At 37.3% G+C, this 14181-nt stretch overlaps 1 protein-coding gene across 1 annotated transcript in view; it reads right to left on the bottom strand.

The window, feature by feature from the left end:
* Positions 1–368: 368 nt before the first annotated feature.
* LOC128737399 (dendritic arbor reduction protein 1-like) overlaps positions 369–14181 on the bottom strand; it is a 144503-nt gene continuing 130690 nt past the window's right edge. The window contains exon 6 of the mRNA XM_053832028.1: positions 369–556. Within this exon, the coding sequence (XP_053688003.1) occupies positions 369–556 (188 nt within the window). The remainder of the gene's footprint in view (positions 557–14181) is intronic.

Below are 14181 nucleotides of genomic sequence, written 5' to 3'. Positions count from 1 at the left end.
TTAGAACGGTAGTTTGATGCAGACGCAAAGTAGCCAAGTTCTTTTTAGTTTTAATAACATAATGTAATGATAAGAAAAGGATGAAACTGATCAATTGAACCAATATTGGGTATAGAGAGATTATTATTACCGGCAGTCAAACGATTTCACCTTAATTGTGGGAACCAAACATAACAATTTTGAAAAAAGGAAGATCAAATCAATACTGATTATAAATTATGCAAGGAATAATGCTCCACTATTATCTGAAAACGATGGAACTGGGACTTGAACTAGCTTGGAAAAATTCAGCACGAGGGTCAGTTAGGTCGAATCGGCTTAAGGCTGATGCAGCGAATGCGTTTGGTTGTGGAGGTTTCAGAAACGTTTCATTTGTTTTTTGGTAAGTGCCGTTTCATATGCAGCGCTAGATGGTCACTGCGGGCGAAGCTTCTCTCACAGACGATGCACTTGAATGGTTTGGCTCCTGTGTGTTTGCGATAATGCCTCGTCAGCTCATCGGATCGAGCAAAACGCCATTCGCACTCTGGCCACTGGCAGGTGTACGGTTTTTCGCCTGTGGAAGATACAAATAAAAAAATAGGTAAATATTGATGCTTGTCCGATGTTGCTCGTTGATTGTATTTTAGAGGAAAGTTGAAACTATCACTTGATTTCACGCGAAAATGGAATTCGCAATAGGACTTTTCCGAATAAAAAATCCTGATTTATTATTTACAACAAAATGTATCTCACTGTTAGATTTATAACAAATGTGGATGCGTGTCATGCGCTGTCGTATTCGTTAAAAGTTACATACTGTGCGGCTTGGTAAGCGCAAAGGAAATAGCAGCAATGCAATTACATCCGATGTATTCTCCACGTCTTCTCTTGAGATATGAAGGCGAGATTTATGGCCATTTTAACGGCTATGACGGCTTTTAAATATGATTGCAAAACCTGTGAGCATCTACGATTGTGAATCGTGCGGCTGGTTGAATAGTTGGGGCTGCTAAGATATGGAGGCTTCTTGCTTTAAAGAAAATAGTCGTTTAGTGGGATGATTTGCTGCTGGCAGTGCCGAAGGCGAACAGAACAATATCAGCATACTTTAAGAAATGCGCGGAAGCCGTGGGAAAATAATTAAATTCCCGGTCGATGCGTTCTTCTTCCAGGTTGGCAAGTTCTTAAAAATATCTGTTTTACAATAGACAAATTTCAACGCGAGAGATTAGTGAAACTATGTCGTTTCATATATTGTAACTTTAGTTTACATGTAGCAACATTTCCTTTGATATGCTATACTGCTATTCAACACAACATATAGCGGCAAAAAAATGATTCCAATACGATTCAGTGTGCGATTATGAAAATTTAGTTATCCGCAATATGTACACTAAACAAATTGTTCAATCGATGGAATGATCACTATCTTTTGCCGGGGGCACCTTTGTTCCAATAAAGTTCACCCCACGATAGCTGTCGTCGATGTCTTTCGTTCATTATACGATCCTTGAATAGCTTAGACAAAAAAATAGTTGCAGTGAAAGACGAAATCAGATTGCGCCTTGCGTCCCGTTCCCCTTTGAGCAGCTTGAACCAGCATTTCGATGCTGAGGCGCGATTTCAACATGCAAACAGGACAGGCCACGGTCGCCATCATGAACATATTGCATCATCGTTGCATCCAATCCCCATCTAGTAGTAGTGAGCAAGCCGGCAGCAGCACGCCATTATTTAGCGTGAAAATCGACTCCTCGCGTCGAGAATTCCTGCCGTGGCCGAGCTAGACAAATCTCGATCCTATAAATCAAATTTCCCATCGTGTCCCTCGCTGCCACGCTGTCGACTAGCTATATGGCAATTACGCAGCTATAGTTAGAGTTTGGCGGCAGCCCATGAGTCAAAAGCACAGCTCAGCATCCCTTGGTTGGTCGCGGACGACATGGATCGTGGATGGCAGCATAGAAAAATATGCGCCCCAGATTCCATGGTCAGCACGTTGCTGCTGATCGATGACAAGATTCTACTAACTTTATGTATAGTGGATTGAAGCGCGTGTCGTTTTAGTATGCAACAGTGAAGCAGATACCTGTTCAATTCCAAGTGACCGTGTTGATGGCCAATCAGGGACTCTATTGGATCGCATTCGGCGGCGTATATTGACAGACCTCCAAGGGAGCTACCGTTCTGGAGAATTAATAAATTTCATTAACAGCGCTGTTGTAATAATTTAGCAAGGCTCTCATATGCGTTGGACCGGCAGAAGCAAGCATGCAACTAATTTGATATCAACAATTTGCTGGTAGTCCTTCAAGCTAATTTCCTAACAGATTATCTTAGGATATGAGTATCTAGTAAACTTGTGGTTTACATTACATCTCAGCAAAGGGAATGACTTCTTTTCGTTTTTCATTTTTATGTAAGTACATATGTTTATGTATGATTGGTTCTTTATTTCGTTTGAAAAGGATATATATTTAAATCTCAGCTGACAACAAAGTCTGATTTAGTTTTACTATTTCATAGATTTCAGTGCATTGCTGTGGCTGTAAATAATTATCCTCAAATTATGAAAATATGAAAATAAACAATGTTTATAAGGATATGCTATATTAATAGCATATATTAACAGAATATGAATATATTCTGCATTGAAAAAACGTCAATAAATGAGCGGTGGGCAAACCAAAAGTATCAGATTAATAATTAACATCGCAGAAGACTTTCCCCAGCATTACTTCTGTTTGAGTTCCATTTACGTCAAAGCAACACTACGCGTTGTTTAATTTGATTAATAATATGTTTCGCTGATCATATCAAGCAGTTTAAATATGCATTGGAAATAAATGCTTTATGGCACCTCCGCATTGTGGTGTCGCTCTGTAAAATGGCAAACGATTTACAACGTGTGAGAAAATTTACTTCATGAGAAACTAAAATATTGTGGATTTTTCTTATCGATTACCTTTGATCGCTGAACAACCGACGGCGGCAGCCTGCTAACCACAATAGTTTTGCATACGTTAAAAGGTTAAGCTGTACCGTTCAGTACAGTACATAAGAAATGCCATCAATCTCATAGCCGTAGGGCTATGACTAAATCATCGCAACAAATCGTGCGAGCATTTGGTCCATCTGTGTCTTCGGTGTTGCTGATTCCTGATTTGACGGAGTAGTTCAAAAGTGCCTTGTTTGTTATGATATTTATATTGATTTTCTAGCTGTTGGGCAAACCATTATTTAACCTTTATCATTATTTGTGAGGTTTAAATATCAGTTTTATATTGTTGCAATGATACGACATGTACATAGCTTCATGCAAAATTTTTGCCAATTTAAAGTTCAATTTCAAGCTCAAATTTAAGTCATATTACAATTTTATAATCTGTTGCATGTTTGATTTCACGTCGAGATTAAGAACCAAGTTCAAGTCCAATTTTTAGTTCAATTCCAATTTTCATTTTAATTTGGTGCCAGGCTTCAGGCCTAAGTTGGTGCGAATTTAAGTACGAATCCAAGCTTCAAGTAAAACGCAAATTGAAATCTATTGCCAAGTCGAATTTTATGTCTAACTTCAACGGCACGTGTTTCATCTTCTCTACGAAATGTTAAAAATTCTCATGGGGAACCCGGAATTCCACAATTTTTAATCCAATCGCTCCGCATTTTTGCGGTAAGGTACCCCGGGGCAAGTGGGAATACGGGGTAAGTGGCAACGGAGCTCGTAACTCTCTTCAACCTCATTTTCTCCAATCGAACCTTTCTAGAAATGAAAGATACAACTAAAACGCATGCATTGTAATTATAGATTATTTATAACTGGCATTCCAAACAATAAAATTAGACTTTAAATTTGAGCGTCATTTTCAATTTGTGTTGTAAGTTTGACGCACCTTTCTATAAATGATATTTTGTCCTCAGGCTTTCGTAAAAGTACATGTTTTTCTGACAGTAGATAAACATAATGAGTGTTTTAACAAGTTACACCCGAAAACTAGATGTTTAATTTGAAAAACGGCATTAAAAGGACTATACCCAGGGAACCCAAAAAAGAAGCACGTTAACACAGCTTATGAGGGAACAAACAGTTTGGTCACATTTTGGTTACACCTAAACGATGTTAATTGAATCTTGAAAGGCAAATTTGATATAATTAAGCAAATCTGCAACAGGAATTGGAACAACAAAGTGTTGTGGTTATTATAGCGTAACTATCTCTCATGAGTAGCTCTACCGTATTGGGCATGGTAGAAAATTGCTCGCAATCTGTGTTTTATATGAATTACAAAGTCGCCCGTTGTAATCTGAATCAAGTTACGCCATTTTTGGATTTACCATTCGTATAAATATTGTCTTTGATTGCTTCTTCCAATGCTTTAACGTTGCTGTATGTTAACATATAATATTTTTTGTTATTTTATCAAATTTAATTAAATTTAAATATAGGTCCCACTTGCCCCGGTAAATGAGGTGAGTGGGACCTATTGCCATGATTTTGAAAATTCTCCTCCAGATTCATTTCGTGAAAATTGATAGGCCTTTTTTGTAATTAAACCACCATGATACCACTGAAGAGTTTCTGTGCTGAAAGAAGTTCGAAACAATCATAGGTATAGATTACACAGTAGAATAAACCCTAACTATGCATTTTTAAGTCCCACTTGCCCCGGGGTACCTTAAGTAAAAATAAAAATAAATCCGCCATCCTATGACAAGTCGCTTCTGAACGGTCAGTGTCCCACCTCATGTTTAGGGCTGTGCACGCTGGTGCAAAAAATACCTCTTTTTTCAATGAAATTGCGCCAGGAATTTATGTGAAAAAGAACCATTGGCGGAACTAGCGCTCATTTCTAGGGGGGCTATAGCCCCCGGCATTTTTTTCGACCATTTTATTTTGTCGGTATATTAAAATTAAATGCACATTAATGCATAGGATCTTATAACTGTGATGCACATGAAAATAACTCTAGAGTTTTTGACGTAGGACTACGTCTTTGTTTACTATACTGGGACTGGGTAGCACTATGTGAAAACGAAAATAAAAGTGTAACGTTTGAATGAAAGATTTCAAATGCTAATAACTACTAAACTACTGAACGAAATTGAAAAATTTATGTGTCGTTGGATAGATAAAATTACCAGCAATGCTATGGGTAGAGAGCAATGGGAGGGCGTAAGAGCGGGGGCTCCTATACGAATGAAACACAAATTTCCTCAAAATTCGAGAACTAATCAAGCAAATGGAACCAAATTTGGCATGTGGGAGTTTTTGGAACTAAATTTTTTTCTATGGTGACTGAGACCCCTTCCACTGCTAAGAGGAGGGGCTCCCATACAAATGAAATAGGAATTTCTTCATGACTCTAGAGATAATCAAGCAAATGGAACCAAATTTTGCATGCGGGGGCTTTATGATGGTTTGAGACCCCTCACCCCTGTGGTAGGAGGATAAGGACTCTCATACAAATAAAACAGAAATTTTTGCGTATGAGCCATATTTTTTGTTATGTAACAAGCGGTGATTTAATGATAGCACGAATAGCAACGGTGATTAGCTGTGAAAATAAACTAGTACAACCTTCTCGGAACAAAAGACGGTGAATCGACGTCGCTAACTTACGTGCCCGTTGTCATTCATGTCAAAAGAGAAGGACATTCGAATGGCACGTCATATTTGCGATGAAGGTGCTTTGGCTTTAATGTTATTTGTAACCAATGATCTTTTTAATCCTAATACACTAGCGAGTTAAAGCAAGAATATTAAAAAATGTCAAGGTACGCATAATCATATTTAATCTAATCTAATCTAATCTCACACTAACGCAGCCAATTCTTGAAGGCATCTTGGAAAATGACGATTACTTGAATCAATCATTTTTCTTGTCAACGGCCAGGCCAACTGCGCAGCATGTACCGCAGAGAGAATTCCAAGGAATCAAGTGGAACCAGAAAAAATATCTAATTCCATTAAACTCCTTGAAATCAAGGGGAAGGAAGAAAGCGTGGACCTCCCGTACCAAACGCTTCCCGTATACATAGATAATGATTTATTTACAATCGTTGGGAGTATCTTTGCTAATAAAGGTTAAGTGATACTCCGGACCCTCAGGGATGAACTAATGGTATTTAGACCAGAAGCCAGGCTGCAATTGGCCAAGGATATAGCGCCTTATTTCGCTCTCTGAAAATAGATTTGTTTGCCAAAAATATTAGTTTAAATCATATAATACTTGAAAATAAAGTCGTGTGGTTTAATGGTTGCCTAAAACTACATTTGTAAGGTTAGGAACTGAAAACCGCACGACCCCGCACCTCCTAGCTTGGCTACTCAATTATACAAATTGAAGTATTTCCAGGTATGGCCACGTGGAGGCGCTAGGTAGGGGCTTGGGATGACTAGAGCTATGTTGGGCGCTTCTTCCTAGTTGCCTTCCCCATTTAATACCCCAAGGTACGCATAATCATATTTAATACAATAATCTGTGGGCTGGTCATTCATAACTATTTCAACCTTTATGATGCACACAAGTGATTTTTAAAAGAAGTCCTTATGTCTCCATGGTTGCAGGCGTTGTATTTATGAACCCCCGTCCACGTATCTTCAAAGCCACCATTGCATTCAATGAAGAATTCAATCTGAATATTTCATTCTTCTCTTTCAAACATTCACTTAAACAATGACACTCACATATTCATACATACATATGCCAGAAATGCAGTTTACATTAGTGTTTAATCTAATGATCTGATATAGTCCTACGTCACCCTTTCGTACAACCCTTAGGGCTGTATACCTTGTAATTTTTTTTATCTAAAGTTATCCAACTGTAGTTGTTTCTTACATTTGAAAAACCAGGTCGATTTTTCTAGGATGGGCTAAATCTCTCCTAGGGAGGGCTTAGCCCCCCCCCCCTTGTTACGCCAATTGAAAAGATCTCAAATTCTTGTGAACGTTAAGAAACATGGAACAAAACCACAGTTGCTCTGGAAAATTATCTTTTGCTTAAGTGGTGCGTTCTGTACCACTGTACCCTATCGTATTTCGAGGCCAACTGGTGTCTCACAGTTTTCCAAATTTACTTAAAAAGTATTCCGATTCATATGGGTATAGCGAGTTTCTAAATACCTGACATACTCGGTTATACCCGTGATAAAAATCAAATGTCAATTATCAGATGAATCGACCAATATGCAATATACAATATGCATTTTATGTAAATTGGAAATTTTCTCGTATTTATAATAGACGTTGATAGAATTGAATTATGGTAATGGCAAAGATTTCTCGAAATCAAATTTATCTTCCCAATCCTTTTTGGTATTGTTTTTAGTCTGAATTGGTTTTCCCAAAAAGGTATTTCAGCAAGCCCTTAGCATATATTTTAAATATGAAGCGAAGTTATAATAACATGAATATACAAAGCTTTCCGCATTACTCAACATATTCTGAATACTGTAATGAACCCGCAACTTAAATATGCACAACTCAAGTCCAACAAACCGCGTCGTGATTTATTGAGATACAGTAGTTTAATCGTTTTTTCTGCTTCTATCATCAATCCAATTAGGTGTGCATTTTTAGTCACAACCGGCTGGGACTGAAGGTGCTCTAATTAAGAGAACGATTGACAGTAGATCTTGCTATGCTGCGCGAGAGCCCAACCGATAAATGGAAAACTTGCATGCTTCACAGTCTCGAAAGCTCATCGGGGATAATCCGCGACATTCACATTCATTTCTGCTCGACTACGTAGTACTGTTAAAAATGATACTTACCCGTCATTCATAGTATACTGACAATAGAGTGGTTCAAAATAGAAATTTCAGCTTCAACAATTTCCTAATGCAAAATTATCATGAAGAAATAAATGTGGGTCAAATAAATATTTGAAATCGTATGAATATATGCATCAAGATTAGTTTGCTTGGTTCAATTATTTGTAGAAATGTAATAGTTCCACCAAAATTAGACATGTTAAATTTCAATAGACAGTAGAACAGTGGAAATGATCTGAAAATTTGAAAGGAAATCTTAAGCCATCATGAAGCAGTCTAACTGATAGACCACGCGACGAAGTAAAGTCTCTTATGCCACCGGGGAAAGCTCCATCACCATAACACGGCGCACTGATGGAGCTGTGATCGTATGCCTGACTAACGTGATGGTGGACTCCATCTGCCACCGGACAAAAAAGTTAATTGAAAAATTTCCTAGAACCTAAATTCATTTATATTCGCGAATAAATTTACATTTAAATTAATGTTTGTTTGTGTCGCCCCTCGCTGTCACTCATGTGCGGTCTTCAGATGTCGGTGGTCGTCGATACGTTACACATGTATGTGCAATCGATACCGCGATCATCACCTTGGCTTGGCTGTACATCGAAGAGCCAAACGTAGAAACGGAAACCAATGGAGACCGATAGTGCATAAGCAGAGAGCCCGTCTTTGGAGGCTGTCCATCGTTTGTCACTCGGGTTTGAATTAATAGCGTGATATGCAGTGCTACTGTTGTGTAGCCAACCAACTCTGTAGGAGGGGTGCTCTGTTTTGGCATATTTTGAATCGAGAAATTGTCTTTATAAGCAGGGCTTTGATTTTGATTTGTTCATTTACGTTTCGCCTCTAATGACGCTGGACATGATTCAATTAGAGGTATTTAATTAGTGACAAATCAATATGTTAAGCTGCATTAATGTAAGAGATATACGGCTTAACTTTTTGTGCTGCTGATTTTCTCGTTCATTGCTTTCGTATATGTAATACAGAGAACAGATTAACAGGCTCGAAGGAAGTAATCGCACAGAGAACAGACTACCAGGTAATTGACAAAAAGTGTGTAAAAGGTTTTTATGTAATCTACGAGTAATCCTTCAATAGAGCACCCCTCGAGCAGTAAGTGGCAAACTAAATCTTGATGTCGCTGCCATCGCTGCTATGTAACTCCATCACAAAGAAATATTGATAAAGGTACAAGGATGTTTTTTGATGCGTTTGGCAAACTATTTCTGGAGGGCGCTACCGACAGATTTTACACACAAAAAATCGATTACTTCCTTCGAGCCTGTTAATCTGTTCTCTATGGTAATCGATTTTTTGTGTGTAAAATCTGTCGGTGGCGCCCTCCAGAAATAGTTTGCCAAACGCATCAAAAAATATCCATGTACCTTTATCAATATTTCTTTGTGCTGGAGTTACATAGCAGCGATTGCAGCGACATCAAGATTTAGTTTGCCACTTACTGTTCGAGGGGTGCTTTATTGAAGGATTACTCGAAGATTACATAAAAAACTTTTACACACTTTTTTTCAATTACCTGGTAGTCTGTTCTCTGTGTATGTAACATATTGTATTTTAGCTAATATATTGTAACATGTTATATTTCCCTAATAAATCAAAAATCAAATTAACCCATTAAGCCCCACACTGTTTCCAGCAGAGATAAAAAGCTGAAACTTTCAAGAAAGTTTTGTTTTAGATCAACTAAGAAAAAACCGCAGAGATGTATTGACGTAGGACTACGTCTTTGTTTACTATACTGGGACTGAGTAGCACTTTGTGAAAACGAAAATAGAAGTGTAACGTTTGAATGAAAAGTTTCAAATGCTAATAACTACTAAACTACTGAACGAAACTGAACAATTTATATGTCGTTGGATAGATAAAATGACCAGCAATTTTATGAAAAGTTAGAGACCAATTTAAAGGAGGGCGTAAGAGGGGGGACTCCTATATAAATGAAACTCAAATTTCCTTATAACTCGAGAACTAGTCAAGCAAATGGAACCAAATTTGGTATGGGGGGGTATTTTAGGCATGCATTTTTTTATGATGGTTTGAGACCCCTCACCCCTATGGTAGGAGGATAAGGACTCTCATACAAATATACAGAGATACAGAAATTTTTGCGTATGAGCCATATTTTCTGCTATGTAAGAAGCGGTAAGCTGTGAAAGTAGACTAGTAAAATCTCGGACCAAAAGACAGAGAATCGACGCCGCTAACTTATGTACCTGATGCATTCAAGTCAAGAGTGAAGGGCATTCGAATGGCACGTCATATTTGCGATTAACGTGCTTTGGCTTTAACGTTATTTGTAACCAATGGCCCTTTTAAAGGCCACAAACGAGTTAAAGTAAGATTATTGAAACATGTCAAGCTACGACGCAGAATCTTATTTAATACAATAATCTGTGGGCTGGTCATTCATTACTATTTCAACCTTTATGATGTCCACAAGTGATTTTTAAAAGAAATCTCCATGTCTTATTGATTGCAGGCGTTGTACTTATGAATCCCCGTCCGCGTATTTTCAAAGTCACCATTGCATTCAAAAAAGCATTTAATTTGAATATTTCGCTCTTCTCTTTTAAAAATTCAATTAAACAATGGCACTAACTGATTTTTATAAACATACATATGCCAGAAATGCAGTTTACATTAATCCTTAATCTAATGATCTGATATGGTCCTACGTCACCCTTTCGTACAACCCTTAGGGCTGTATACCTTGTAGTTTTTTTAATTTTGTCCGTATGTCTCACAACGCTGTGCTGAAGAATGCAAAAGCACGAATGTAAAGGGGGTAGAGGTCCCACCAACACACCCCCACACCAAAGAACTCGCACATAGAGTCCCCTGGTAATGGACTCCTCATTTGGCAATAAAAATCTTAATACGAAAACTAAACGAAAAAACAGAAACTAAATATAATGCAACAATTAAAAGGTGTGTGTGATGAGCTATATAAAAAGTAATATCATGAAGTAGTCGTGGGATGTACCCAGTGGAACTAAGTTCCTTTGAAGGGTATCCCTAGAGTACTACAGGTTGGTGATTCTAATGAATTTGGTTAAGTGTAGCTGTTTCTAGCTGATGCAAAATCATAGCAAAAACTGACTGATATATGATTTGTAGTGCTGCTTCAAACGGGTTTTAAAAAGTACACGGTTATTTAAAATTTTCAGTCGTTCAGGTAGTTCATTATACACCGATGGACCATAAAACGAGATCCGAACTTGACCCATATTTGTAGAAGCTCTGGACCGAACAAGGTTGCTCGCATACCGGGTGTAATGATCATGATTTGTTATAGACAAAACGATGTTATGATGAATATTTGGGTTTTTAATTGTGTCGTACATGAACAAACTGGTTTGTAGTTTACATAGTCCGCGTAGAGGAAGAATGCTATGCGCCATATTTGTGTACAGTTGAAGGGAAGAGTATAATCGCGGTAGGTTGTAGATGATTTTGAGGCATCTATTTTGCAATGTTTGCAGTTTTTTCAGCTTGGATTTGCAAGCGTGTCCCCAGGCGAGTATTAGGTATTGCATATGGGAATGAATACAGCCATGATAGAAAGTCAAGAGGGCATCTCTAGGCACAAACTTACTAACACGGTACATTAAGCCGCACAAGGATGAGACTTTCCTTTGGACATGTTCTATATGATCACCCCAGGAAAGCGTGGAGTCCAATACCAAGCCCAAGTATTTAAAATTCGATACCAATTCAACTCCTTCTTGCTCAAACGACGGGTTGCTATGTGTAGGTATTTTTTTCCTTGGTGAATGGAAAACCATGTATTTGGTCTTTGATAAGTTTAATGAGAGCAAATTTGCATTAAAGTATCTCATAAGTACCTGCAAGTCACTGTTTATTGATGACACAATAGATGTAACATCGTGGTTTGGATAGAATAAAGCAGTATCATCAGCAAACAATTTAGGAGTTCCATTAAGCGGTATGTTTCCTATATCATTAATGTATATAAGAAATAAAAGTGGCCCAATATTACTACCTTGTGGAACTCCAATGTTTATAGATCTTGAAGAACTCTTGGCATCTTTGAATGTCACAAATTGCTGCCTTCCACTCAAATAGCTCCGAATAACATCGTTCGCTAATCCCCGTATTCCATAACTTTCCAGTTTTTGCAAGAGAATGTCGTGGTTTAATGTATCGAAAGCCTTTTTTAAATCAATAAAAAGACTTCCGACGATACATTTGTTGTCTATTTTGTTTATTAAGAAGTCAACAAGCTCAACGATCGCCGTAGAGGTACTACATCCTTTCCTAAACCCGTACTAAAATTTATACAAAACATTGAACTTATTCAAAAAATTTATTAATCTCTTCACCAATAGTCTTTCAAAGATTTTATTTATTACAGACAGTGTAGAAATAGGACGATAGTTGCAAGGGTCAGACTCATCCCCAGATTTAAAAACAGGCACTACTCTTGCAACTTTTAAACAATCTGGGTACCTTCCTTGGCTCAGTATTCTGTTGAAAAGCTCTGTAAAAATGTTTGAAAATGCATTCGAATTTTGCTTGATAATACTTGCTGGTAGATTATCAGGTCCACAGCTTTTTTTGGTATCTAGATCGTTTATTACAGAAGAAACCTCAGCTAAATCAGTAGGTTTAAGATAAATTGTTTGCTCCAGACGGCTTACAGTTGCCAATGGATTGAGATTATTTTTCGGAATTTTTCCAGCGAGATTCCCGCCAATGCTTGAGAAGAACAGATTGAATATTTCACTGATTTCAGAGCTATTTGATGTTTTGCTACCATTATTTTGTAGTTCAATCTTAACATCCCGTTTGGTTCTCCCCATTATTTCGTTTAAATTTTTCCATACTTTAGCACTACAGGTGTCGTCAAACAATTTTTTGAAATATTCGTTTTTACACCTCTTTTTAACAGCATCAAGTTTTTTTGTTACATGGTTCAGCATTTCTCTCAAATGATTATTGTTCGGATTCCTTTTTACTTTTTTCAAGTATTTGTTTTTGAGTTTAATCCATTGCCACGTATAATAATCAAGCCAAGGACATTTTTTGGTTTTTAAATTCACTCGTTCATTTTTAGAAGTGGTACAAAGATTTGAAATATTATTATAAGCCGTTGTTATGGACACAATCGACTCGTTTACATCTTCAGTACAAGTGAAGGTATTCAAAAACTGTGTAAATAATTGGTTTAACCTATGCTTGTCAACAATTTTTTTGGTTAAAATAACATGTTCCTTTGGATTAACAATTTTAAAAGAAGAAACAACTATTAAGTGATCACTCACATCCGTATAAATTGTATCATTTTTTATATAAGTAAGATCTTCTTTTCGTCCAATAAAGTGGTCCAAAATATTTCCACTGACAGGGCGAGTAGCAAACGTATTTGAGCAAAAATAGTCATACGAGTTCAGTAAGTTTTCATAACGACGAACAGTGCTGTTACCAGCTAAGTTAAATGGAATATTCATATCTCCAACGATAAAACGTGGACATGACGTGTGCGTTGACAATAAGCTTTCCATCTCATCTTGAAAATAATTAAAATCGAATGATGGCGGTCTGTATACGCCTATAACATCATACAGCAACCCATTTATTTTTATTTCAATTTGAATCATGTGCATGCCCTCAATGAGAATATTTTTCTTCACATTGTAGCTTAATTCATTCTTCACATACACCGCCAAACCACCAGACGACGTGTCACGACAAGAGAAGATTGAGTTGTAATTTGGTATTTGATACAAAGGACAATTTTCAGCTTTCAACCACGTCTCACCAATTACCAATATGTCAATAGGAACTTTTATGCTGTCCAGGAATAAAGGAATATTGTCAAACTTCTGCAAATTATTCATTCCCCTTACGTTCCATTGTGCTATACGAAGGAAATTTTTTCCGTCATCAGAATGATTTAGATTGAACTCATCAACATTCTCGTGGTATGAATTTATTCTACTAGTCATTTATTATACAATTGACACGGTTTTATATCACGGACAAACGAAAAGAGCTTAATAGTTTGTGTTGTTATTATTGCGCTTTCTCTTAGGAGAGGGAGTTTGCTTTGGAGGAGATTTTTTAGTATAGCGATTAACTAGCTCATCTAAATCATTTCTAGTTTTTATTACTTCCGGCTTCGAGTTTTCGTTTTTCTTGACTAGTACATTGCCCCCCCTTTAGATAGCTTTGCCATTCCGGAGAGGCTAGAACATTTGATTCGAATCCAGAAATACTGTCTTTGACGTTCCCGCTTCCACCGATTTCGTCGTTTCCATCCGAGGGTGAAGTAACTAGTTTGAGCTAACTGAGAATTGGCAAGACCTGTTATGTTTACACGGCTGCAATTTTGTTACATGTACCACCTAAGCTTTGTTCAAAAACAGGTCGATTAGA

This window comes from Sabethes cyaneus, chromosome 2 (assembly GCF_943734655.1).
Source record: "Sabethes cyaneus chromosome 2, idSabCyanKW18_F2, whole genome shotgun sequence".
Taxonomy (NCBI): domain Eukaryota; kingdom Metazoa; phylum Arthropoda; class Insecta; order Diptera; family Culicidae; genus Sabethes; species Sabethes cyaneus.
This window is presented reverse-complemented; position numbering and strand designations above follow the sequence as displayed.